Source organism: Hyla sarda, chromosome 4 (assembly GCF_029499605.1).
Source record: "Hyla sarda isolate aHylSar1 chromosome 4, aHylSar1.hap1, whole genome shotgun sequence".
Lineage (NCBI taxonomy): Eukaryota > Metazoa > Chordata > Amphibia > Anura > Hylidae > Hyla > Hyla sarda.
The window spans coordinates 353,076,607-353,103,902 of record NC_079192.1 but is presented as its reverse complement, the minus strand read 5'-3'; the positions used below and the strand labels follow the sequence as shown (position 1 = coordinate 353,103,902).

General features: G+C 44.4%; 1 protein-coding gene and 1 pseudogene across 1 annotated transcript in view; one reads left to right on the top strand and one right to left on the bottom strand.

The window, feature by feature from the left end:
• Window positions 1-3,309: 3,309 nt before the first annotated feature.
• The window catches only part of CDKN2AIPNL (CDKN2A interacting protein N-terminal like), a 67,767-nt gene continuing 43,780 nt past the window's right edge, over window positions 3,310-27,296 (bottom strand). The window contains exons 2-3 of the mRNA XM_056516606.1: window positions 3,517-3,616; window positions 3,310-3,414 (exon numbers count right to left, since the gene is read on the bottom strand). Of these exons, the coding sequence (XP_056372581.1) occupies window positions 3,406-3,414; window positions 3,517-3,616 (109 nt within the window). The 3' untranslated portion in view covers window positions 3,310-3,405. The remainder of the gene's footprint in view (window positions 3,415-3,516; window positions 3,617-27,296) is intronic.
• On the top strand, window positions 12,872-12,991 carry LOC130267934 (U2 spliceosomal RNA; annotated as a pseudogene).

Here is a 27,296-nt window from a genome sequence, read left to right as displayed (position 1 = left end):
AATGTGGCTTTGGGAGACATGCTTTATTATTCTGTAGATCCTCAGAAAACATGATGCGGATATCATCTTTTTCATTGGTGTATTATATGCAGCAGCATGTGAACATGCCCCAGCATATTATAATTAGGGATCGACCGATTATCGGTATGGCCGATATTATCGTCCGATAATCACGATTTTGGGCATTATCGGTATCGGCAATTATCTTGCCGATAATGCCCCGCCCCCCGCACCGCCCCCACCGCACCGCGACCGCCAGCCCCCCCTCCGACCCACCGCACCCCCACCGTGATGCTGGGCGGTATACCGGTATGGATTTTTGCCCATACCGCTATACCGGTCAGGCCCCTCCCCACCCTCAGAGTCAAAACAAAAATTAAACTTACCCGTAATGGGGGTGGTCCGGGCCATCCATCCTTCCTTCCTTCCTGTAGTGTCCGGGGGCGTTCCGGGTGGAGGGTGAACCGGTCCGGGCTGTCCTTCTCCGGTGGTCCTCTTCTCCACTCCAGACAGGCTCCGGCCTAGTACATTGCATAGACGCCGCTACGCCGTGATGTCACGTGCGTCACTGCGCAGCGGCGTCTATGCAGCGTACTAGGCCGGAGCCTGCCCGAAGTGTAGAAGATGACCGCCGGAGAAGGACAGCCCGGACCGGTTCACCCTCCACCCGGAACGCCCCCGGACACTACAGGAACGATGGATGGATGGCCCGGACCACCCTGACAGGTAGGGGAGAGAAGCGGGTGGCGGCGGCGGCCTATGGCCTCGCAAAAGCCAATGCAGATCATTGATTTAAAGCGCCCGCTTTAAATCAATGATCTGCAGCGGTGTCGCAGGGGGTTAAATAGCCGATAACTTATACCGGAATATCGGTATAAGTTATCGGCTATCGGCCCTATCCTGCACCGATTATCGGTATCGGCCCTAAAAAAACGATATCGGTCGATCCCTAATTCTAATACAGCCCATATAGGTAGACTGATTTCTGGTTGGCTCCTTAACCCGAGTAGGATCTTCCCACAACTTCTATAAAACCAAGCTTATACATATTAACGCCACACATGCCTTCTCTATACCCAAACTACTAAAATTGTAGTAGACCTATTTAAAGTAGGGATGAATGCAACTTTGGTCGTCAAAAATTATCAGCTAAAAATGGCATTATTGGCCTAAGGCTGAAAGAGAATTTTGGAGCTGAAAAGTATTGGTGGGCATCCCTACCAAAAGGGAGTGGCTTAAAGGACTGTGGCAGAAGGAGGAGGCCAGTGGAGGAAGGAGGGGATGGAAGGGCTGACAACTTCCTGTTGGCTCCTTGGTGACTGGTCTACATGGCCCAAGCATCTTCAATTAAACCAACACTTTGAGGGTGAGCTGGGAGAACGATGACCGTGCCTGCCCTGCTCACCGCATTGACTGCCAGTACCTACTATGTATACACCTCGCTGCCCAGCACCCGGACCAAGCCCTGGAAGCTTGTGCTGCTGGATGCCACCTTAACATGTGCCCAGGATATGGCAAATGCACTGTGGTGTGTGCAGGGAATCACCGGCCACTAAAAATCCGAACCAGCTGTTTCCTGCACAGGCATGCACTTTCACAAGCTGTCAGCTTGAAAGGTGTGTGCCTATGCAGGAAACAGCTGTTGCTGATTTTTATTCACTGTCTGCAAGCAGCTCCCTGCTGCAGTTTTTGTAATGCACCGAACAAGAAATCAACATAAAGAATATTTCCAGATGGGTGAGAGACTTTTTTTTTTTTTTTTTTTTTTTTTTTATACTTTGCTATTGAATTGATGTACTTCTCATTTAGCCTCTACAGGTGAAAAGAAGCCCTGCAGAGGCTCAGTTTGGGAAAAGTTTGTTAAAGGAGATCTACGGGATTGAAAATTTTATCCCCTATCCTAAGAATAGGGGATAAGTTTCAGATCGCGGGGGGTCTGACCGCTGGGGGCCCCCCATGATCTCCCGTACGGGGCCACGGCTCTCTTCATAGAGAGTGCGTGTCGACCACCGCACGAGGCGGCGGCTGACACGCGCCCTCCATTTACTGCTATTGGAGAGCCGAATCGCTGCCTTCGGCAATTTCTGGCTCTCCCATAGCAGTGTATGGAGGGGGCATGTCGGCCGCTGCTTCGTGCGGTGGTCAACACGCCCTCTCTAACCAGAGAGCCGGGGCCCCGTACGGGAGATCGCGGGGGGCCCCAGCGGTCGGACCCCCCGCAATCTGAATCTTATCCCCTATCCTTAGGATAGGGGATACATTTTTCAATCTTGTAGTTCTCCTTTAATGCAGTGTTTTCCAACCAATGTGCCTCCAGCTGTTGCAAAACAACAACTCTCAGCTGAAGGTACACTATTTGGAAAACACTGCTCTGTAGCACAACATGTGTGGGTGAAGCACAGTGTTTACCAAATAGTGTTCCCCCAGCAATGAGAATTATCTGTGTCTCTATAGCACGTTTAAAAGTACAGCTCAGGCTGCTTTCACACTGTGAAATAGTTCCGTTTAGGAACTTCCGCCAGAAGTTCGGTCACTATATCGGCGAAACCAGTAATTTTTCCGCCACGATGTCCCGTCACTATATAACGCCCGTAATGAATTACGGGCATATGCGGGTGCAAACGGGCAGTTACAAAACCCCATAGGCTGCAATGCCGTCACGGCCGTCAGGGGTTTTGTAACGGCCGGGTTCCACCGATATAGTGACGGAACTTCTGGCGGAAATTCCTAAACGGAACTATTTCACAGTGTGAAAGCAGCCTCACACACAACATGTCCTGATAGCCTTTGGCTTTCATGCATGCTCTTTTGCACAACATGCGTGGGAGTCGTAGTTTCGGTTAAAATGTTCATTACGGTGCACCACTAATTAAAAGTATATTTAACTATTGTAATTAACTACAGGACCATGTCATATGTAAAAACAATACAAAATGTTTATTTAATAAGAATTCATTTTTTCTTCAATTTTATTTGGGTAACTGGTACACAATCAACAGTAATAGTTTCTGTAAAATTCACAAAAACTTTTTCCAAAGAGCAATATAATAAACTGTGGCCTGATGTTCCTTGGAGGTCAATAGAGAAATATAAAATGCTATACCTACAGTTTTGTTTTTTTCTACTTTGTGGCATTTTCCTTCACTTAGGATGCTGTCAGTGGCAGTTTTGCAAGAATGCAGGTATAGTGTTTTACTCCCATAGACCTCATGGGAGAAAAACATGCACGCAACATGCCGCAGTTTTTTTTCCAATAATAAACAAAGATATGAATAACTTCAATCGAAAAAAAAAAAAAAATTCCAATAGTATTCACAGTGTTGAATAAAAACAGTGTGCTTATCTTGTGGAAAATAGTGACAAATAGTCCTGATAAATCAACATTCATGATAAACGATCCAGATGTCAGTTATTCTATAGTAAAAAAAAAAAAAAAAAACAGAACATTAATACATCAAGTAGTACTAAAATGCACCCAAGGGAGATACTTTTGGTAATTATGTACATGTATCGTACCCGTTTCATAATTTCATCTCTTGTTGTAAACTGTGGTGCATCTTCAACTTCAATCCCTTCTGCCATACTCTGCACCCTTTCCAAGAGTTCTTCACTATATCTTGAGAAAAAAAAAATAAAAATAAAATGTCTCCATTGCTTCCAAATTTCCAGAAATGTTACCATAATTATTACTTGCAGGCAATTTGTATACATTTGCTAACATTTACATACAAACATGGCAGGAAACAATATATTATGATGCATTACATGTTGCTGCTTGATATACAGGTCAAATCTTAGTGACAGTCTCCCTTTTAACCCCTTAACGACCACGGACGTAAAAGTATGTCCTGGTTTGGCTGTACTTCGCACACCAGGACGTACATTTACGCCGTGCATGACCGCGAGCATCGGAATGGTGCTTGCGACATACACGGCAGGTTCCGGCTGCTAGCAGCAGCCAGGGACCCGCCAGTAATGGCTGACATCCGCGATTAACCCCTCAGATGCCGTGATCAATACAGATCACAGCATCTGCGACAGTGCGGTACTTTAAATGGATGATCAGATTGCTCGCAGTGGGTCTTCTGCTCTGGTCCGAGATAGAGCAGATCAGGGCAGATGATCACCGATAATACTGATCAGTGCTATGTCCTATGCATAGCACTGAACAGTAATAGCAATCAAAGGATTGCTATAGATAGTCCCCTAGGGGGACATAAAGTGTAAAATAAAAGTTGAAAAATAAAAAAAGTTAAAGAAAAATTCCATCCCCCAATAAAAATGGTCAGTTTTTCCCCCTATTACCCCCAAAAAGCGTAATTTTTTTTAAAAATAAACATATGTGGTATCATCGTGTGCGTAAATGTCCGAACTATCTAAATATATTGTTAATGATCCCGTACGGTGAATGGCGTAAACGTAATAAAAAAAATAAAAAAAAATGCTGCTTTTTTGTCCCATTTTATTTAAAAATATTAAAAAATGATCTAAATGTTTTATATATGCAAATGTGGTATCGATTAAAAGTACAGATGACGGCGCAAAAAATGAGTCTTCATACCGCCCTATACATGGAAAAATGAAAAAGTTATAGGTCGTCAAAATAGATTAGATTACTAATTTGTACAAAACGTTTTTTTTTTTTTTTTTTTTTTTTAACGGTACAAAAATATTATCTAGCCATGGGTATCATTTAGGGATGTTATTTTTTAAGACCGAGTACGAGTACCGATACTTTAATTCTAGTACTCGCCGACAGAGTACGAGTACTTTTATTTTAAAGGGAATCTGACACCAGGGTGAGCCGGTTTCTGGCGCTGCTTACCGTGCTGATATGTGGGTTCTTGTTGTGTGTGATGGAGGCGGCTGCTGTAGTATGAGCCAAGATTTCTCTCATCTCCATTGGACAGAACAGGGAATTTGCATTGGCGACGAGACCGATTTCTCCAGAGCGATTGCGCCGACGTTCACATGGTGAGCAGCGGTAGAAACCAGGTCACCTGCACTATCTACATATAAATTGAAGTTAGTGCAGGTGACTTTGCTGTAAGATTTCCTTTAATAGTGGGTAGTATCCCCTTGTAGGTAGTATAGATAGCTGCAGACTTAAGTAGCAACCCCCCGTGTAGACTGCAGCCCCCCCCCTTGTAGACAGGGCCCCCTCTTGTCCCCCTTGTAGACAACAGCCCCCCCTGTAGACAAGGCTCCCTCTTGTCCCCCTTACAGACAGCAGCCCCCCCTTTGTAGACAGTGGCCCCCCTCCTTATAGACAGGGAGAAGCCCCCCCTCCATGTAGACAGGGAGAAGCCCCCCCGTGTAGACAGGGAGAAGCCCCCCCCCCCCCTGTAGACAGTGCTCCCTCTTGTCCCCCTTAAAGACAGCAGCCCCCCTCCCCTTATAAACAGCTCACCTGCGGCTGTCCTCTGGTGTTGCCGCTCCGCTGTCCCGATTGCATCTTTGCGTCCTATGGAGGAGCATGTGACATACACGTCACTCTGCTTCCTCCGTAGCGTTACGCTGGGAGGAGGAATGATGTTTATGTCACATGCTCCTCCATGGAATGCCGTGATGCGATCGGGAGAACGGGTCAGCGGCCGCACAGCTGTAGGTGTCGGACATGGTATCGGGGACATTAACCTGTTAAGGACCCAGGGCGTACCTGTATGTCCTGAGTCCGCTCCTGATCTATAACGCGGGGCCACGGTGTGTGACCCGTGGCTAATAGCGCGCCGCATTGATCGCGGTGCCGCGCACTATTAACCCTTTAGACGCAGCATTCAAAGTTGAACGCCGCGTCTAAAATGAAAGTGAAACCATGCCGGTTAGCTCAGGGAGCTGTTTGGGATCGCCGCGGTGAAATCGCAGCATCCCGAATAGCTTACATGACAGCCGGAGGATCCCTACCTGCCTCCATGTTGTCCGATCGCCGAATGACTGCTCAGTGCTTGAGATCCAGGCACGAGCAGTCGAGCGGCAGAATCATCGATCAGTGGTTTCTTATGAGAAACCACTGATCAATGTAAAAGATCAGTGTGTGCAGTGTTATAGGTCCCTATAAATAAAGATGAATAAAGATCATTTAACCCCTTCCCTAATAAAAGTTTGTATCACCCCCCTTTCCCCATTAAAAAAAAACCCAGTGTAAATAAATATATGTGGCATCGCTGCGGGCGGAAATGTCCGAATTATAAAAATATATCTTTAATTAAACCGCACGGTCAACGGCGTACGCGCAAAAAAATTCCAAATCCAAAATATTGCATTTTTTTTGTCAATAAGTCCTATCAATGCAAAAATGGTACCGCTATAAAATTCAGATCACGGCGCAAAAAATTAGCCCATATACCGCCCCATATGCGGAAAAATAAAAAGGTTATAGGGGTCAGAAGATGACAATTTTAAACGTATAAATTTTCCTGCATGTAGTTTTGAATTTTTTCCCAGAAGTACGACAAAATCAAACCTACATAAGTAGGGTATCATTTTAACCGTATGGACTTACAGAATAAAGAGAAGGTGTCATTTTTACTGAAAAATGTACTATGTAGAAACTGAAGCCCCCAAAAGTTACAAAATGGCGTTTTTTTTTTCAATTTTGTCACACAATGATTTTTTTCCCCGTTTCGCCGTACATTTTTGGGTAAAATGACTGAATTCATTACAAAGTAGAATTGGTGGCGCAAAAAATAAGCCATCATATGGATTTTTAGGTGAAAAATTTAAAGAGTTATGATTTTTTAAAGAAAGAGGAAAAAAACAAATGCAAAAACGGAAAACCCCCGGGTCCTTAAAGGGGTACTCCGGTGAAAACCTTTCTTTTAAATCAACTGGTGGCAGAAAATTAAACATATTTATAAATTACTTCTATTAAAAAATCTTAATCCTTCCTGTACTTATTAGCTGCTGAATACTACAGAGGAAATTATTTTCTTTTTGGAATGCTCTCTGATGACATCACGAGCACAGTCCTCTCTGCTGACGTTATTATAATAATAATAATAACGCTTTATTTATTGTTGTCCTTAGTGGGATTTGAACCCAAGTCCCCAGCACTGCAAGGCAGCAGTGCTAACCACTGAGCCACCATGCTGCCCTTAGCATACATCTGCTATGCATGGTTGCTAAAATGGACAGAGATGTTAGCAGAGAGCACTGTGCTCGTGATGTCATCAGTGTTCCAAAAAAGAAAGGAATTTCCTCTGTAGCATTCAGCAGCTAATAAGTACTGGAAGGATTAAGATTTTTTAATAGAAGTAATTTACAAGTATGTTTAACTTTCTGCCACCAGTTGATTTAAAAGAAAAAAGGTTTTCACCGGAGTACCCCTTTAAGAGGTTAAACGAGTCCCAGGCACCATGCAAATGCAGAGTAACATCCCTGTTACCGAGACTAGTATTGGTATCAGGACATCCCTAGTATCATTTTAATCATATTGACCCACAGAATAAAGAACACATGTCATTTTCACCATAAAGTGTACAGTGTGAAAACAAAACCCTCCAAAATGTGCAAAATTGTGGTTTCCATTTAAATTTCGTCCCTAAAAAATTATTTTGGGGGGTTTGCCGTACATTTTATGGTAAAATGAGAGGTTTCATTACAAAGTGTCACGCAAAAAACAAGCCCTTATATGGGTCTGTAGATGGAAATATACAAGTTATGGATTTTAGAAGGCAAGGAGGAAAAAACAAAAAACGCAAAAATAAAATTGGCCTGGTCCTTAAAGGGAATCAATCACTTTTTACCCCCTGTAACTATAAAAAACACGTCCTAGAGCATGTAACCATTGTTCCTACCATGTTTCTGTAGTGCATGGCAATGAATGAAAAGCTCCGAAAATCAACTTATAAAATGTCCTGCGCTGTATGTTAATTTCTGTAAGTAGTCCATTGGGCGGTGCTGCATTCCTATTTAGTCACCGTGGCCAGAGCTGAAATCACGCCCCTCCCGTCCTAAACACGCCTACATGGGCGTGATTAACCCCTTAAGGACCAAGGGTGTACAGGTACGCCTTTTCTCCCTGGTACTTCAGGACCAAGGGCATACCTGTACGCCCGTGGGAATTTCGGTCCCCGCCGGGCGGGGATCGGGCTGGGGTGACTGCTGATATCTATCAGCAGGCACCCCGCGCAAATGCCCAGGGGGGTCATTAGACCCCCCCCATGTCGGCGATCAGCGCAAATCGCAAGTGAATTCACACTTGCGATTTGCGCCGATTCCGGGTCATTACGGGTCTATGGTGACCCGGAATAGAAGGGGGATCGCGGGTGTCCTAGACACCCACGATCCCCCTGTAGCGATAGGAGTGAGGTGGCAGAGGTGCCACCCCTCCTATCTCTGCTATTGGTGGTCTAGACGCGACCACCAATAGCAGATCAGGGGCGGGGGGTTTACTTTTGGTTTCCCCGTTCTGCCCTCCCACAATAGGCGGGGCAGGACGGAGAAATCGACAGGGACCGGCGCCAAAGATCCACTTACCCATCGGCGACGGCAGCGGGCGATGATCGGTGGAAGAAGAAGAGGACGGCGACGCAGCTCCCTGGATCCGACGGAGGCCGATGAGTTACTTAGCAACATCTGGAGGGCTACAGTCAGACCACTATACTGGTCTCTAAACTGTAACCCTCCAGATGTTGCAAAACTACAACTCCCAGCATGCCCAGAGAGCTGTTTAGGCTTGCTGGGAGTTGCAGTTTTGCAACAGCTGAAGATCTATAGTTTGAGACCACTGCAAAGTGATCTCTATACTGTGCACCTCCAGATCTTGCAAAACTACAACTCCACAGTTTGGAGTCCACTGCAGTCTCTAAACTATAGCTCTCCAGATGTTGCAAAACTGCAACTCCCAGCATGCCTAAACAGCAAACAGCTGTCTCTGCATGCTGGGAGATGTAGTTGCGATCCCTCCAGCTGTTGCATAACTACATCTCCCAGTATGCCTTTCGGCGATCAGTACATGCTGGGAGTGGAAGTTTTGCAACAGCTGGAGGCACACTGGTTGGAAAATACTGAGTTAGGTAACAGAACCTAACAAGGTTTTCCAACCAGTGTGCCTCCAGCTGTTGCAAAAGTACAACTCCCAGCATGCACGGTCTGTCAGTACATGCTGGGAGTTGTAGTTTTGAAACAGCTGGAGGTTTGCCCCCCCATGTGAACGTACAGGGTACATTCACACTGGCGGGTTTACAGTAAGTTTTCTGCTTCAAGTATGAGCTGCGGCAAATTTTTCGCTGCAGCGCAAACTCCTAGCGGTAAATTCACTGTAAACCTCCGCCAGTGTGAACGTACCCTAAAAACACTACACTACACTTACACATAATGAAGGGTAAAACACTACATTTACACCCCCTTACACTGTCCCCCTAATAAAAATAAAAAACGTATTGTACGGCAGTGTTTCCAAAACAGAGCCTCCAGCTGTGGCAAAACAACAACTCACAGCATTTCCGGACAGCCACTAACTGTCCAGGCATGCTGGGAGTTTAGCAACAGCTGGAGGCACCCTGTTTGGGAATCACTGTCATAGAATACCCCTATGTCCACCCCTGTGCAATCCCTAATTTAGTCCTCAAATGCGCATGGCGCTCTCTCACTTCAGAGCCCGGTCGTATTTCAAGGAAACAGTTTAGTGCCACATATGGGGTATCTCCGTACTCAAGAGAAATTTCACTACTAATTTTGGGGGCTTTTTTTTTTCCCTTTTACCCCTTATGAAAAGGAAAAGTTGGGGTCTACATCAGCCTGTTAGTGTAAAAAAATTTTTTTTTTACACTAACATGCTGGTGTTGTCCTTTACTTTTTATTTTCACGGGAGGTAAAAGGAAAAAAAGACCCCCAAAATTTGTAACACAATTTCTCCGGAGTACGTAAATACCCCATATGTTGGCGTAAAATGCTCTGCGGACGCACAACAAGGCTCAGGAGTGAGAGCGCACCATGTACATTTGAGGCCTAAATTGGTGATTTGCACAGGGGTGGCTGATTTTACAGCGGTTCTGACATAAACCCCAAAAAAATAAATACCCACATGCCCCATTTTGGAAACGACGCCCCTCACGGAACGTAACAAGGAGTATAGTGAGCCTGAACATCCCACAGGTGTTTGACAAATTTTCATTAAAGTTGGATGGGAAAATGAAAAAAAAAATGCTGGTGTCACCCTAAATTTTTCATTTTCACAAGGGAAAAAAAAAAGCCCCCCAAAATTTGTAACCCAATTTCTTCGGAGTAAGAGCATACCCCATATGTGGATGTAAAGTGCTCTATGGGTGCACTACAATGCTCAGAAGAGAACTAAGTTTACAAAGCCCCCATGGTACCAGAACAATGGACCCCCCCATATGTGACCCCATTTTGGAAACTACACCCCTCATGTAATGTAATAAGGGGTACAACAGTGAGCATTTACGCCCCACAGGTGTCTGACAGATTTTTGGAACAGTGATCCGTGAAAATGAAAAATTGAAAAATTTTCCATCTGCACAGCCAACGGTTCCAAAGATCTGTCAAACGCCAGTGGGGTGTAAATGCTCACTGCACCACTTATTAAATTCTGTGAGAGGTGTAGTTTCCAAAATAGGGTCACATGTGGGGGGGGGGGGTCCACTGTTCTGGCACCACGGGGGGCTTGGTAAATGCACATGGCCCCTGACTACCATTCCAAATTAATTCTCTTTCCATAAGCTCGATGGTGCTCCTCCTCTTCTGAGCATTGTAGTTCGCCCGTAGTGCACTTCCGGTCCACTTATGGGGTACCTCCATACTCAGAAGAGATGGGGTTACAAATTTTTGGGGGTATTTTCTGCTATTAACACTTGCAAAAATGTGAAATTTGGGGGGGAAACACATTTTAGTGAAAAAAATATATATTTTTTTTTTACAGGTGCAAAAGTCGTGAAACCCGTGTGGGGTATTAAGGCTCACTTTATTCCTTGTTACGTTCCTCAAGGGGTCTAGTTTCCAAAATGGTATGCCATGTGAGGTTTTTTTGCTGTTCTGGCACCATGGGGGCTTCCTAAATGCGACATGCCCCCCGAGCAAAATTTGCTCTCAAAAAGTCAAATATCACTCCTTCTCTTCTGAGCATTGTAGTTCGCCCGTAATGCACTTCAGGCCAACTTATGGGGTACCTCCATACTCAGAAGAGATGGGGTTACAAATTTTGGGGGGTATTTTCTGCTATTAACCCTTGCAAAAATGTGAAATTTGGGGGGAAACACATTTTTGTGAAAACATTTTTTTTTTTTTTTTTTTTACATATGCAAAAGTCGTGAAACACATGTGGGGTATTAAGGCTCACTGTATTCCTTGTTACGCTCCCCAAGGGGTCTAGTTTCCAAAATGGTATGCCATGTGAGGTTTTTTTTGCTGTTCTGGCACCATAGGGGCTTCCTAAATGCAACATGCCCCCCAAAAACCACTTCTGAAAAACGTACTTTCCAAAATCCCCTTGTCACTCCTTCGCTTCTGAGCCCTCTACTGCGCCCGCTGAACACTTTACATAAACATATGAGGTATGTCCTTACTCGAGAGAAATTGGGCTACAAATATAAGTATACATTTTCACCATTTACCCCTTGTAAAAATTCAAAAATTGGGTTTACAAGAACATGAGTGTAAAAAATGAAGATTGTGAATTTCCTCCTTCACTTTGCTGCTATTCCTGTGAAACACCTAAAGGGTTAAAACACTTACTGAATGTCATTTTGAATACTTTGGTGGGTGTAGTTTTTATAATGGGGTCATTTGTGGGGTATTTCTAATGTGAAGACCCTTCAAATCCACTTCAAATTTGAACTGGTCCCTGAAAAAAAGAGAGGTTCAAAATTTTGTGAAAAATTGGAAAAGTGCTGCTGAACTTTGAAGCCCTCTGGTGTCTTCCAAAAGTAAAAACACGTCAGTTTTATGATGCAAACATAAAGTAGACATATTGGAAATGTGAATTTAAAAAAAAATATTTTGAATATCCATTTTCCTTACAAGCAGAAAGCTTCAAAGTTAGAAAAATGCAAAATTTTCCAATTTTTCATCAAATTTTGGGATTTTTCACCAAGAAAGGATGCAAGTTACCACAAAATTTTACCACTATGTAAAAGTAGAATATGTCACGAAAAAACTATTCGGAATCAGAATGATAACTAAAAGCATTCCAGAGTTATTAATGTTTAAAGTGACAGTGGTCAGATGTGCAAAAAACGCTCTGGTCCTAAGGTGTAAAATGGCCTTGTCCCAGTGGAATCAGCTCGTGCAGTTACAGAAGCAAGGAGTGCGAGTCTGCAGACTGCTGGAGTGCCGCTGGGTCCTAGTGCCAGCCGGATACATACACTCTCCTGCTGTCCGTGGAGAGCATAACATCTAGAGATCGGCGAGGGACACATATTGTAATTCAATCCTCCTGTCTTCTTAGGTAGATTACCAAATGTTAGGTGTATGTATTAAATTACTGTATTTATCGGCGTATAACACGCACTTTTTAGGCTAAAATGTTTAGCCAAAAGTCTATGTGCGTGCATACCCCGATACACCCCCAGGAAAGGCAGGGGGAGAGAGGCCGTCGCTGCCCGCTTCTCTCCCCCTGCCTTTCCTGGGGGTCTAGAGCCCTGCTGCCGGCCCTTCTCTCCCCCTGGCTATCGGCGCCGCTGCCTGTTCTGTCCCCCTGACTATCGGTGCCGGCGCCCCATTGCCGGCGTCGATAGCCAGGGGGAGAGAAGGGGCAGCGGCACCCATTGCCGGCGCCGCTGCCCCGTTGCCTCCCCCCATCCCCGGTGGCATAATTACCTGTTGCCGGGGTCGGGTCCGCGCTGCTTCAGGCCTCCGGCGTGCGTCCCCTGCGTCGTTGCTATGCGCTGCACGGCGCGGCGCATGACGTCAGTCTCGGCCTTTTGGCTAAGATCAAGTGTAGTATCTGTTCTTATCAGTTTTCATGCCGGTGGTACACTACGCCGGTATGGGGCTGGTGGGGATGGGTGCTGCATGGAGGATGCAGGTGTACCAGGGCTTTCCGGGGCTGGTTCTGAGGAATCAGCTCGACGGCTGCCCCGATGTGACCTGTTCCCTCCGGGTCTCGCCATGAGGCTGAGAGGGTCTAAAGCCGAGGTACTTTTTGTGCCTCGGGGAGTGGTGACCCCGAGGTGCCGAAACTCACTGGGAGGAAGGACTCACTGAGTTGAAGCACGGGCACCATAATCTCTTCACCTTGTGGCACTCACCTCTTGATTCCCGGCCTTCTGGCTAGGATCAGAGAAATTTTAATAGATCCGGCCGGATGTCCGGGCAGTATATCTGCACACATTCACTTATTTATTTCTTTTTGTCTCACTGTCACTTTTTGCGTGTTGTGTGTTCACAGGATTTGTCAGGATGCGGTAGCCCTTCTGGGTGTCCCTCCTGGCGGTCTAGGGGAGGTGTGTGTGGCCATTAGGTTCCGCACCTCCCTGCAAACACCCCGGGTACTCCTGCTTTGGCAGGGTACCTACCGTTATCGGCTCTGCGGGCAGATACCTTGGCTAACGCCAAGGGGGATGTCGGGAGCATTTGTGGTCCCCTAGTAGCTTCGGCGAAAAGGGACATCGAACCTGGAACCACGCAGGTACCTTTTGGTCCGGAGGCGAAGGGTAAGGTTTGTTGGGGGGCCTCTCTCCTGTCGGAGAAGGGCTTGCGATAGACCGCATCCTTTGTGCACGATTTTTTAGTGTAACACGTTTGCACTTTTTCTTGCACTTTGGGTGAATCGAGAGCACGTTCCTCGGCTTTAGATAAAAAAAAAAAAAAAAAAAACTGAACTCTACAGTGTGTAAGATCTGCCCAGGAGCTGCAAAGGGGAGCTGAAATATCCTGCACAATGTCTAGCATATTATTTAGCACGATGCACTGAGGGCATTATGACTCTACAGCCCTGTTTCCCAACCATGGTGCCTCCAGCTGTTGCAAAACTACAACTTTTAGCATGCATGAACAGCCTTTGGAGTTTTGCAACAGCTGGACACACCCTGGTTAAGAAACCCTGCTCTACAGACAAGCTCCGCTCAAAGGGAACTGAAATATTCAGCTCTATACAGCTATTATACATTATCTTAGTGTCCCCCAACCAGGGCGCCTCCTGCTGTTGCAAAACAACAACTCCCAGCATGCCTATGGCTGTGTGGGCATGCTGGGAGTTGTAGTTTTGCAACAGCTTGAGGCAACCTGGTTGGAAAACAATGATCTATCCTATTTATCCATCTATCTTTCTCAGACAGATATATTTTTCACAATCAGGGTGCTTCCAGCTATTGCATAACTACAACTCCCAGCATGCCCAGGCAGCCAAAGGCATGCTGGGAGTGGTAGTTTTCAACAGCTGGAGGCACCGTGGTTGGTAAATACTGATCAGTATTTCCCAACCACGGTGCCTCCATCTTTTGTAAAATACCACTACCAGAATGCCTTTAGCTGTTTGGGCATGCTTGGAGTTCAAGTTTTGCAATAGCTTGAGGCACCCTGGTTGGGAAATGCTCTCATATCTACCTACCCATCTCATATCCAGACTGGCAGGCCATGCACCTAGGCACTGCCCAGGGCCTGAGAGGGTTCAGCCACTGCCAGCACCTTTTTTTTCCCCTTAAATCTACCTTCAGCCTACTTAGACACTGGGCAAGAAGGGGGGCCAGCATCCAGCCTCAAATTTCAAGACTAGTTTAAGAGCCCCCTCCCCCACATGCCCCTACTCAGACCCTGGGATGGGCTGTGGGTCCTTTAAAATCAACACAGGTGCTGCCAGGGGTGGACATCAACTGGGGGCACTATACACTGGAAGCATTACCTACCTGGGGGCTACTTTTGACTGGGGGCATTACCTACCTGTGAGCATTACCTACTGGCTACTGGGCGCATTGCCTACTACCGACCTACCTGGGGACATTACCTAATACCACCTATGGGGGGCATAGCTTACAACCTGCCTACTGGGGGGGGGGGGGGGGGGGCGGGTTTACCTACCTGATTCCATTACCTAGCTACTGGGGGCACTACCTAACAGGGTAGGGATAACTACCACCACCCAATCCCTCTACCCTTTCCCCACAACACACTTACTACTTCTCCTTCCTATTATGCAGGGCACCATGGTGGGAATTATTTGGGGCATGTGGGGAATGTGCTGAAAAAGTGCAGAGCCTAATATGTTTGTTGTCTGGCAGATTCTGTGGAGAAGAGTCATGGTTGGAAGAAGACTTTAAGGCAATCTGAGCAAGACAGATGAAAAAGGAAAGAGAGCGATGCCAAGAAGATGCCTCCTGTGAGTCAGTAAATGTAACTGCACTGTAATCACACAGTCTGCAGGGCCTGTGTACAGCTGGGGTTACTACTATATGGGTTTTGTATGGGGAATATTGATATATGTTCAGTGATTTTTATATAGTCACTATACGGTGGTAATAGTAGAGGTCAGGTTGTGGCAGTATTATTCTACTAGTACTATTATTGTTAACATTGGTCAGTAACAGTATTATGGTACAGTATAAAGTGATATTTCCTCGTTCCTTTCTCATTAACCCCTTAAGGACCTAGGGCGTATGGATACGCCCGTGGGAATTTCGGTCCCCGCCCCACACCGGGCAGGGACCTGGGTGACTGCTGATATCGATCAGCAGGCACCCCGCGCAAATGCCCAGGGGGGGCGCAATTCGCAGGTGAATTCATACCTGCGATTTGCACCGATTCTGGGTCATACGGGTCTATGGTGACCCGGAATATAAGGGGGATCACGGTTGTCACCCACGATCCCCCTGAAGGGATAGGAGTGAGGTGGCAGGGGTGCCACCCCTCCTTTCCCTGCTATTGGTCACCAGAAGCGACAACCAATAGCAGATCAGGGGGCGGGGGGTGGTTAACTTGCGGCAGCGGGCGGCGATGTCGTGCGGCTAGCTTGCTGGATCGTGCGGAAGCCGGTGAGATGCCTCGCAACATCTTGAGGGCTACAGTCCGAGACCACTATACAGTGGTATCTATACTGTAGACTTCTAGCATGCCCACACAGCAGTTTGTTTTCTGGGCATGCTGGGATTTGTAGTTTTGCAACACCTGGAGGGCCACAGTTTGGAGATCACTATGCAGTGGTCTCTAAACTGTAGCCCTCCAGATGTTGCAAAACTACAAATCCAAGCATGCCCAAACAGCTGTCTCGGCATGCTGGGAGTTGTAGTTCCGTACCTCCAGCTGTTGCATAACTACATCTCCCAGCATGCCCTTCGGTGATCAGTACATGCTGGGAGTTGTAGTTTTGCAACAGCTGGAGACACACTGCTTGGAAAATACTGAGTTAGGTAACAGAACCTAACTGAAGGTTTACAACTCCCAGCATGTACGTTCTGTCAGTACATGCTGGGAGTTGTAGTTTTGAAACAGCTGGAGGTTTGCAGGGTACATTCACACGGGCAGGTTTACAGTAAGTTTCTTGACGTTTGAGCTGCGGCAAATTTTTCGCCCCAGCGCAAACTCCTAGCGGGAAACTCACCGTAACACGCCAGTGCGAATGTACCCTAAAAACACTGCACTACACTAACACATAATAAAGGGTAAAACACTACATATACACCCCCTTACACTGTACCCCCCCAATAAAAATGAAAAACGTATTGTACGGCAGTGTTTCCAAAACGGAGCCTCCAGCTGTTGCAAAACAACAACTCCCAGCATTTCTGGACAGCCACTGACTGTCCAGGAATGCTGGGAGTTTAGCAACAGCTGGAGGCACCCTGTTTGGGAATCACTGGCATAGAATACCCCTATGTCCACCCCCATGCAATCCCTAATGTAGTCCTCAAATGCGCATGGCACTCTCTCACTTCGGAGCCCTGTCGTATTTCAAGGAAACAGTTTAGGGCCACATATGGGGAATATCTGTACTCGGTAGAAATTGCACTAGAATTTTTTTTAATTTTTTTTTTTGGGGGGGGGGGGGGGCTTTTTTCTCCTTTTACCCCTTATGAAAAGGAAAAGTTGTGGGCTACACGTGTCTCAGGAACCGCCCAGTTTAGAAGGTTTGCTATGGGGATTTGCTTCTAAACTGGGCGGTTCCTGAGACACATTTCATCATAGAGCTCTTAAATGCAATATAAAAAGGAGGTCCCAGCACTCACCGATGCAAGCAAAAAGAAGATTTATTGTATATCCAAATCACAGGACGCGTTTCGACACTTAGCCTCTCTGCTGTCAGCAGAGGAAGGCTAAGTGCCCAAACGTGTCCTGTGATTTGGATATACAATAAATCTTTTTGCTTGCATCGGTGAGTGCTGGGACCTCCTTTTTATATTGCATCACAATTTTTCCTCGTGCACCACGACCACTCAGAAGTGCCGACCATTTCTTCACTATCATAGAGCTCTTAGCCAGAAAAGAACAACCTTAACTTCAGAAGCTCATAAGTACTGAAAGGATTAAGATTTTTTAATAGAAGTAATTTACAAATCTAATGAATTGTTTGCAAGTCCAATTAGCTGTATCCAATTAGCCAACTATAGTATACGGGATAGGTATGCTGCTGTGACCTCAGAGTACACAATACCTGCTGCGTGGAGGTGCAGACCACTAGCTGAAAGTAACTTGTATCAGCTAGTTGAATGAAGTAGAAAGAAGTCGCACTCACCAACCAGGAGCAGTATACAAAGTCGTGTCCTTTATTCACACCGGCAGAGTGGAATAATAAAACACGGTCACTCACCCCCCACCCCCCCCCCCCCCCCCCCGTGAGTGATCGTGTTTTATTGTTCCACTCTGCCGAGCGAGAGCAGCCGCTCTCAGGATGCGGGGGCACACCACCAGAGGTGACCAGAGTTTCGCGTCACAGCTTGACGCTTCTTCCGGCCAATAAGGTGTACGCCTACCTGCACAGGTAGGTAAGTATTTATACAGCTTCAAAACAGAGGAGGGGGGGGGGGGTTCGTGGTGACCGTAACACATTACTATAGAGTGTAAAGAAAACCACATACCATTTTAAAATCAGGACATTGCATGAACACCACTTAAAACAAAACCACCTAACAGAGGTAGCAGATTCACAGAAAAGCTGACAGATCTTGTTTGTCATTCATCCCCGTCGGTCCCATGGCTTTTAGCTTAATAATCCAGAAAGCCTCCCGGCATAGAAGGAAGGCATGTTTATCTATGCCGACGGGGACGTTCTCTATTCTCTCGAGTCCGGCAAATTTGAGCCCCTCGCTCACACCGCCATGACATTCATTCATATGAGCAATGAAGCGAGGGGACCCCTTACCTGATCGAAGAGAGTAGAGATGCTCTCTCACACGTGCATTTAATTCCCCCCCCCCCCCCAATAAAAATGAAAAACATCTGGTACGCAATCCCTAATTTAGGGATCAAATCACTTCTATATGGTCTCTCTCACTTCGGAGCCCTGTTGTATTTCAAGGAAACAGTTTATGCCCACATATCGTGCATTTCCGTACGCAGGAGAAATTGCGTTACAAAATTTGGGGGGCTTTTTCTCCATTTACCCCTTACAAAAAGGTAAAGTTGGTGTCTACCCCAGCTTGTTATTGTAAAAAAAAAATTTTTTTTTTTTACACTAACATGCTGGTGTTGCCCAATACTTTTTATTTTCACAAGAGGTAAAAGGAAAAAAAGACCCCCAAAATTTGTAACTCAATTTCTCCTGAGTACGGAAATACCCCATATGTGGGCGTAAAATTCTCTGCGGGCGCACAAGGCTCAGGAGTGAGAGCGCCATGTACATTTGAGGTGATTTGCACAGGGGTGGCTGATCATTACAGCGGTTCTGACAAACACAAAAAAACAAAACAAATTAAAAAAACGCCCACATGTGACCCCAATTTGTAAACTACACCCCTCACGGAACGTAACAAGGGGTATAGTGAGCCTTAACACCCCACAGGTGTTTGAAGAATTTTTGTTGAATATGAAACATTTTTATTTTTTCACTAAAAAATGCTGCTGTTATCCCAAATTTTTCATTTTCACAAGGGGTAATAGGAATAAAGCCCCCCAAAATTTGTAAACCCATTTCTTCTGAGTATATAAATACCCCATATGTGGATGTTAAGTGCTCTGCGGGCAAACTACAATGCTCAGACGAGAAGGAGCGCCATTGGGGTTTTGGAGAGAGAATGTGTCTGGAATTGAAGGCCACGTGTGTTTACAAAGCCCCCATAGTGCCAGAACAATGGACCCCCCCCCCCACGTGACCCCATTTTGGAAACTACAACCGTCAAGTAATGTAATAAGGTGTACAGTGAGCCTTCACACCCCACAGGTGTCTGACAGATATTTCGAACAGTGGTCCGTGAAAATGAAAAATTTTATTTTTCGTTTGCACAGCCCACTGTTCCAAAAGTCTGTCAAACACCAGTGGGGTGTAAATGCACCCCTTATTACATTCCGTGAGGGGTGTAGTTTCCAAAATGGGGTCACGTGGGGGGGTTCCACTGTTCTGGCACCATGGGGGGGGCTTTGTAATCGCACATGGCCCCCCGACTTCCATTCCAAACAAATTCTCTCTCCAAAAGCCCAATGGCGCTCCTCCTCTTCTGAGCATTGTAGTTTGCCAGCAGAGCACTTGATGTCCACATATGGTGTACTTCCATACTCAGGAGAAAATGCCCCCAAAATTTGTAACCCCATTTCTTCTATTACCTCTTGTCAAAATTGTACATTTTGGGAAAAAACTGCATTTTAGTGAAATTTTTTTTTTTTCATTTACACATCTGACTAACAAAAAGTCGTCAAACAAATGTGGGGTGTTAAGGCTCACTGTAACCCTTGTTACGTTTCTTGAGGGGTGTAGTTTCCAAAATGGTATGCAAGGTGTTTTTTTTTTTTTTTTTTTTTTTTTTTACTGTTATGGAACCATAGGGGCTTTCTAAATGCAGCATGCCCCCCAAAAACAGTTTCAGCAAAATTCACTCTCCAAAATCCCATTCTCTTCTGAGCCCTCTAGTGCATCCACAGAGCTCTTGACATACACACGAGGTATTTCCTTACTCGAGAGAAATTGGGTTACACATTTTGGGGGGGCTTTTTCTCCTTTTACCCCTTGTAAAAGTTCAAAAACTGTGTCTACAAGAACATGTTAGTGTAAAAAAAATTGAGATTTAGAATTTTCTCCTTCACTTTGCCGCTATTCCTGTGAAACACCTAAAGGGTTAACAAACATTCTGAATATCATTTTGTATACTTTGAGGGGTGCAGTTTTTATAATGGGGTAGTTTATGGGGTATTTCTAAAATGAAGACCCCCTCATATCTACTTCAAAACTGAACTGGTCCCTGAAAAATTCAGATTTTGGAAATGTTGTGAAAAATTGGAAAATTGATGCTGAACTTTGAAGCCCTCTGATGTTTTCCAAAAGTAAAAACATGTCAACTTTATAATGCCAACATAAAGTAGACATATTTTATATATGAATCAATATAGAATTTATTTGGTATGTCTATTTTCCTCACAAGCAGAGAGCTTCAAAGTTAGAAAAATGCTACATTTTCAAATTTTTCATAAAATTTTGTAATTTTTCACCAAAAAATGACGCAAGTATCGACGAAAATTTACCGCTATGATAAAGAAGAATGTGTCACGAAAAAACAATCTCGGAATCAAATTCATAAGTAAAAGTATCCCAGAGTTGTTAATGCTTAAAGTGACAGTGGTCAGATGTGCAAAAAATGCTCTGGTCCTTAAGGCCAAAATGAGCTTGGTCCTTAAGGGGTTAATGTTTAAAAGTGACAGTGGTCAGATGTTAAAAAAAATGGCCGTGTCCTTAAGGTATAAATGGGCTGGGTCCTTAAGGGGTTAAGGACCACAGGTTTTTAAATTTTTTGCACTTTAGTTTTTTCCTCCTCACCTTTTAGATAACGCTTAAAAAAAATTTTGCGCCACCAATTGTACTTTGTAATGACAAATCATTACAACCAAAATTTATGCCGAAACCAGAAAAAAAATTTGTGGGGCAAAACTGGAACGCTATTCCAGTCGCTATTTTGTAAATTTGGGGGCTTCCGATTCTACGCAGTGCACTTTTTTGTAAAATGATTTATAGTTTTTTTTTATTTTACTTCAAAAATGTTATACTAAAATTATAACTACATGCACCAAAATGAGTGTGTTTACAATTGTCCTCTTCTGACCCCTATAACTTATTTTTCTGTATATCACTTTGTATGTATACTCAAAGAAAAATTATCAAAAAAGTGACCAAAAATACGCAATTTTGGACTTTGGATTTTTTTTTTACATGTACGTCATTGACCATGTGGTTTAACCTCTTAAGGACCAAGGACGTACCGATACGTCAGAGTCCTTTCCCTTTCTATAACGCGGGGCCACGACGTGGGCCCGAGTCATAGCGTGTCGGGCCCGGCCTCTAACAACGTCCGAGACCCATGGCTAATAGCGCGCGACAATGATCGCGGTGCCGCGCGCTATTAACCCTTTAGACACTGCGTTCAAAGTTGAACGCCGCGTCTAAAGTGAAAGTAAATCTTTGCCGGTTAGCTCAGGGGACTGTTCGGGATGTCCGTGGCGAAATTGCGGCATCCCGAACAGCTCTGGGACATGAGGAGGGTCTCCTACCTTGCCTCCTGGTGTCCGATCGCCGAATGACTGCTCAGTGGTTTCCTATGAGAAACCAATGATTAATGTAAAAGATCAGTGTGTGCAGTGTTATAGCCCCCTATGGGAGCTATAACACTGCAAAAAAAAAAAAAAAAAAAAGTGAATAAAGATGATTTAACACCTCCCCTATTAAAAGTTTGAATCACCCCCCTTTTCCCATTTAAAAAACATAAACAGTGTAAATAAAAATAAACATATGTGGTATCACCGTGTGCGGAAATGTCCGAATTATAAAAATATATTATTTAAACCGCACAGTCAATGGCATACGCGCCCAAAAATTCCAAAGTCCAAAATAGTGTATTTTTGGTAACTTTTTATATAATGAAAAATGAATAAAAAGCGACCAACAAGTCCGATCAATACAAAAATGGTACCGCTAAAAACTTCAGATCACGGCGCAAAAAATTAGCCCTCATACTGCCCCATATGCAGAAAAAGAAAAGTTATAAGTGTTAGAAGATGACAATTTTAATCATATACATTTTCCTGCATGTATTTAAGATATTTTTCAGAAGTATGACAAAATCAAACCTATAAAAGTAGGGTATCATTTTAATCGTTTAAACTTATTATTTGTGTTTACATTTTTTTTTTGTTTGAAAGGGGAAAAGGGGGGTGATTCAAACTTATTTAGGAAGGGGTTAAATCACATTTATTAACTTTTTTTAATTTAAGATTTTTAACAATTTTTACACTATGTTTTAGCCCCCATGGTGGACTATTACTTGCAATCCTTTGATTGCACACACTGTTCAATGCTATGCCATAGCATAGCATTGATCAGTGTCATCTGCATGGAGCACAGTAAGGCACCTCCCGCTGTCCTCACAGCTATTCGGGATGCCACAATTTCACCGTGGCTGTCCCGAACAGCTCCGCTGAGCTAAAAGGCATTGATTACTCCCATTTTAGAGACCAACATCAACTTTGATCTTGGCATCTAAAGGGTTAATACCGGACATCAGACCGATCGGCGATGTCCAGTATTCGCGGCGGGTCCTGGTTGTTTATAGCAGTGTTTCCCAACCAGTGTGCCTCCAGCTGTTGCAAAACTAAAACTCCCAGCATGCACGGACAGCCTGGGAGTTGTAGTTTTGCAACAGCTGGAGGCACACATGTTGGGAAACACTGGATAGCAACTGGGACACAGCAGATACAAAGTGCGCTCAGCTTCTGAACTATAAAAATATTGCGGTGCGGTGGGTGGTGCGGGGCATTATCGGCAAGGTAATTGATAATATCTGCCAAACCCATAATCGGTCGATCCCTACTACAGAGGAATAAATGGCAATAGTAGAAAGAACAATCCCGGCACTCACTGTAATCTTCTACCAAGTGAAATGTGTTTATTGAAAAACACGGTGCAAACACAATATGACGCGTTTCGGCCAAAGCCTTTATCAGACTGACTGATTGTTCTTTCTACTGTATGGAGGTCATACCGGCACGTGGAGGCCACACATACTACTGAGCCTCATTTTGACTTGTTTTAAGGACATTCCATCAAAGTTGGATAAGCCTGTAGTGTGGTTTTCCATTTTGATTTTGAGTGTGACTCCATATCCAGACCTCCATGGATTAATAAATTTGATTTCCATTGATAATTGTTGTGTGATTTTGTTATCAGCACATTCAACTATTTAAAGACAAAAGTATTTCACATACAATTAGTTCATTTATTCAGATCCAGGATGTGTTATGTATGGACTATATATTTCAATCTTTAGATAGCAAATACTGATCAGTGTTAGCAAATTAGTCTTTACAACAAGTATTCCCTGGGTTGAGTAGCACATTGTAAAATTAACTGGGATTATAGCTGTGCAATTTAGAGACTTAAACCATTCAACATATCAGACTCTCCAAATTCAGTGCAAAATTAAGTTGAGATGAAAGGGGATTATCATTTTCTATGGAATGGCAAATAAAAGGATGGAATGCCCATAGGGTATAATAGGAAGGTGAATGCCCATAGAAAATAATGGAAATTTAATACTTGAACTAAAGACGCAATGATCTGTCAGTAGCATCAACTGTCACACAGGCTTGTAGTGCAGGTGATGCTGATCAAAATGATACTCAGGGCGACCAGATTCACCCAGCTGTTCCGCCGCAATTTGCCTTTTTATGCAAATGAGGGCCTTGGGACATGGGCTCCGAACAGAGCTAGGGGAACGCTGACCTCATCTTCGCTGCTCCGCCCAGCTCATCAACATTCATAACCCCCCTCCCTGCTCTTGCACCCAGTGTTAATGTACGGCGCATGCGCAGCTTCCTGGGTACTCCCGGAGGTGGTGATGTAAAGTTTTCTTCGATTTGTAGAAGTCTGCATGATCAGCGTATGTTTGTGAATGCGCAGTTTTTCTGGGGCAGTCCATAAAAAACTGTGCGCACGTGCAGTTTACTACGGACTCCGCGTTCGTAGTTAGAGTAGGTAACAGTGTAGCAGGCAGGGAGTGAGGGTTAACCAGCGTAGGGTTAGCATAGTGTAACATCATTGTAGCATAGCTAGCATATCTTCGGTTTTAAAGTAGGGCTGCAGCTAACAATTATTTTAATAATTGATTAGTTGTGGATTCTTTCATCAATCGGAAAAAATTTCAAAATGCCCAAAAAAGGGGTTGAGTTGATTCTACTTGAAAAATTATGTACAATGGCCATATTAAAAGTTTCTAGCAATTTGGGATTTTTTTTTTTTTTTTTTATAACGTTTACCGCCGGTTGCTGTACAGGATCATTATTAATGATCCTGTACAGAAACCAGCATAAATTTGATATTGCCACATAGGTAACTGTCTGAATTAAAATGTTCATGATTCACTAATACTTTAATACAGTAACCCCCCCGACCTACGATGGCCCCAACATATGATGCAATCGACATACGATGGACTCACAGAGGCCATCGCATTTCGATGTCAGCATCGACATACGATGCTTTTATATGTCGGGGCCATGGCATTAACTGCTATCTGACAGCGCAAAATGTTTAAGCTGCTGTCGGATAGCAGTTTAAGCAGCCCGGACAGGTTCACTTACATATCCCCGCTGCTCCAGGTCCTCTTCGCGATCCTCCGGCATCTTTTGAATCTTCTCCAGGGTCCGGGCCTCGCTTTCCGGCGTCGTTATTACGTCACTACGCACGCCGTGCCGGCGCAACAGCGTAATAACGTCACCAGAAAGCGAGGCCCGGACCCTGCAGAAGATGCAGAAGACACCGGAGGATCCGAAGAAGACGCCGGAGCAGCGGGACAGCATCAGGAGCCCCTGGGACAGCATCGGGAGCGGTGAGGATGCGGTCCGGAGCGGCGGGGACAGGAGAGTATAACTTCCTATACTTCACATTGCACGGATCCCTCAACATACGATGGATTCGACAAACGATGGGTCGTTTGGAACAAATTACCATCATATGTTGAGGGACCACTGTAGTTCAGAAAGTTAGCAATGCGGCAGTATCACATATGTAAAAAAAATAAAATAAAATACTATATATATATATATATATATATATATATATATATATATATATATATACACACATACACATATACACATACACACACACACACATATACATACATACACACACACACACATATACATACATACACACACACACACACACACATTATATATATATATATATATATATATATATATATATATACATATACATACACACACACACACACACACATATACACACACACACAGAAGAATTTAATGAACAGTGGCACACCAGGTGTCAGCAAAAAAAAGGTGATTTATTCAAAAAAACATGTTAGGCAACGTTTCAGCTGGCTCACCCAGCCATTATCAAGCAATAAATGACTCACAGTGATACATATATATATAGGGTATACAATCATTAACGTCTAATATATTAGTGTACAAACAAGTGAAAAAATACATGAATCATAATAAATATAGTCATAAAACAGTGTTTAAGATGCACATGTACATGGTCTGGAAACCCGATCATGTTCAAATGTGGATCCGCATAGACAGTATGAAAGTGTATATTATAATTACATAATAGTTGTGCACAGGTGGATATTTCCAAAGTGGGGCGGGAACAGAGTGGCTATACTTAACCCCTTAAGGACCAAGGACGTACCGGTACGTCCTTGGTCCTGCTCTTCTGATATAACGCGGGGTTACACAGTAACCCCGCATCATATCACAGCGGGCCCGGCGTCATAGTGAAGCCGGGACCCGCCTCTAATAGCGCGCAGCGCCGATCGCGGCGCCGCGCGCTATTAACCCTTTAGCCGCGGCTAAAGTTCCCGGCTAGCTCAGTCGGGCTGTTCGGGATATCCGCGGCTAATCGAGGCATCCCGAACAGCTGACAGGACAGCGGGAGGGCCCCTTCCTGCCTCCTCGCTGTCCGATCGCCGAATGACTGCTCAGTGCCTGAGATCCAGGCATGAGCAGTCATGCGGCAGAATCGTTGATCACTGGTTTCTTATGAGAAACCAGTGATCAACATAGAAGATCAGTGTGTGCAGTGTTATAGGTCCCTATGGGACCTATAACACTGCAAAAAAAAAAGTGAAAAAAAAAAAAAGTGAATAAAGATCATTTAACTGGTAGAGAAGGATCTGGGTGTACTTGTAGATAGACTACAGAATAGCATGCAAAGTCAGGCTGCTGCTTCCAAAGCCGGCAGGATATTGTCATGTATCAAAAGAGGCATGGACTCAAGGGACAGGGACATAATACTCCCCCTTTATAAATCATTGGTACGGCCTTACCTGGAATATGCTGTTCAGTTTTGGGCACCTGTCCATAAAAGGGACACTGCGGAGTTGGAAAGGGTGCAGAGACGCGCGACTAAACTAATATGGGGAATGGAACATCTTAGCTATGAGGAGCGATTAAAGGAGTTACAATTGTTTAGTCTTGAGAAGAGACGTTTAAGGGGGGATATGATAAACGTATATAAGTATATTAATGGCCCATACAAAAAATATGGAGAAAAACTGTTCCAGGTTAAACCCCCCCAAAGGACGAGGGGGCACTCCCTCCGTCTGGAGAAGAAAAAGTTTAGTCTCAAGGGGCGACACGCCTTCTTTACCATGAGAACTGTGAACTTATGGAACAGTCTACCTCAGGAACTGGTCACAGCAGGAACAATTAACAGCTTTAAAACAAGATTAGATACATTCATGGAACAAAATAACATTAATGCTTATGAAGAAATATAAAATCTCATCCCTTCCCCAATATCGCGCCACACCCCTACCCCTTAATTCCCTGGTTGAACTTGATGGACATATGTCTTTTTTCGACCGTACTAACTATGTAACTATGTAACTCCTCCCCTATTAAAAGTTTGAATCACCCCCCTTTTCCAATAAAAAAAGAAAGTGTAAATAAAAATAAACATATATGGTATCACCACGTGCGGAAATGTCCGAATTATAAAAATATATCATTAATTAAACCGCTCGGTCAATGGCGTGCGCGCAAAAAAATTCAATAAGTCCTATCAATACAAAAATTGTACCGTTAAAAACTTCAGATCACGGCGCAAAAAATGAGCCCTCATACCGCCCCATACACGGAAAAATAAAAAAGTTATAGGGGTCAGAAGATGACAATTTTAAACGTATTAATTTTCCTGCATGTAGTTATGATTTTTTCCAGAAGTCCGACAAAATCAAACC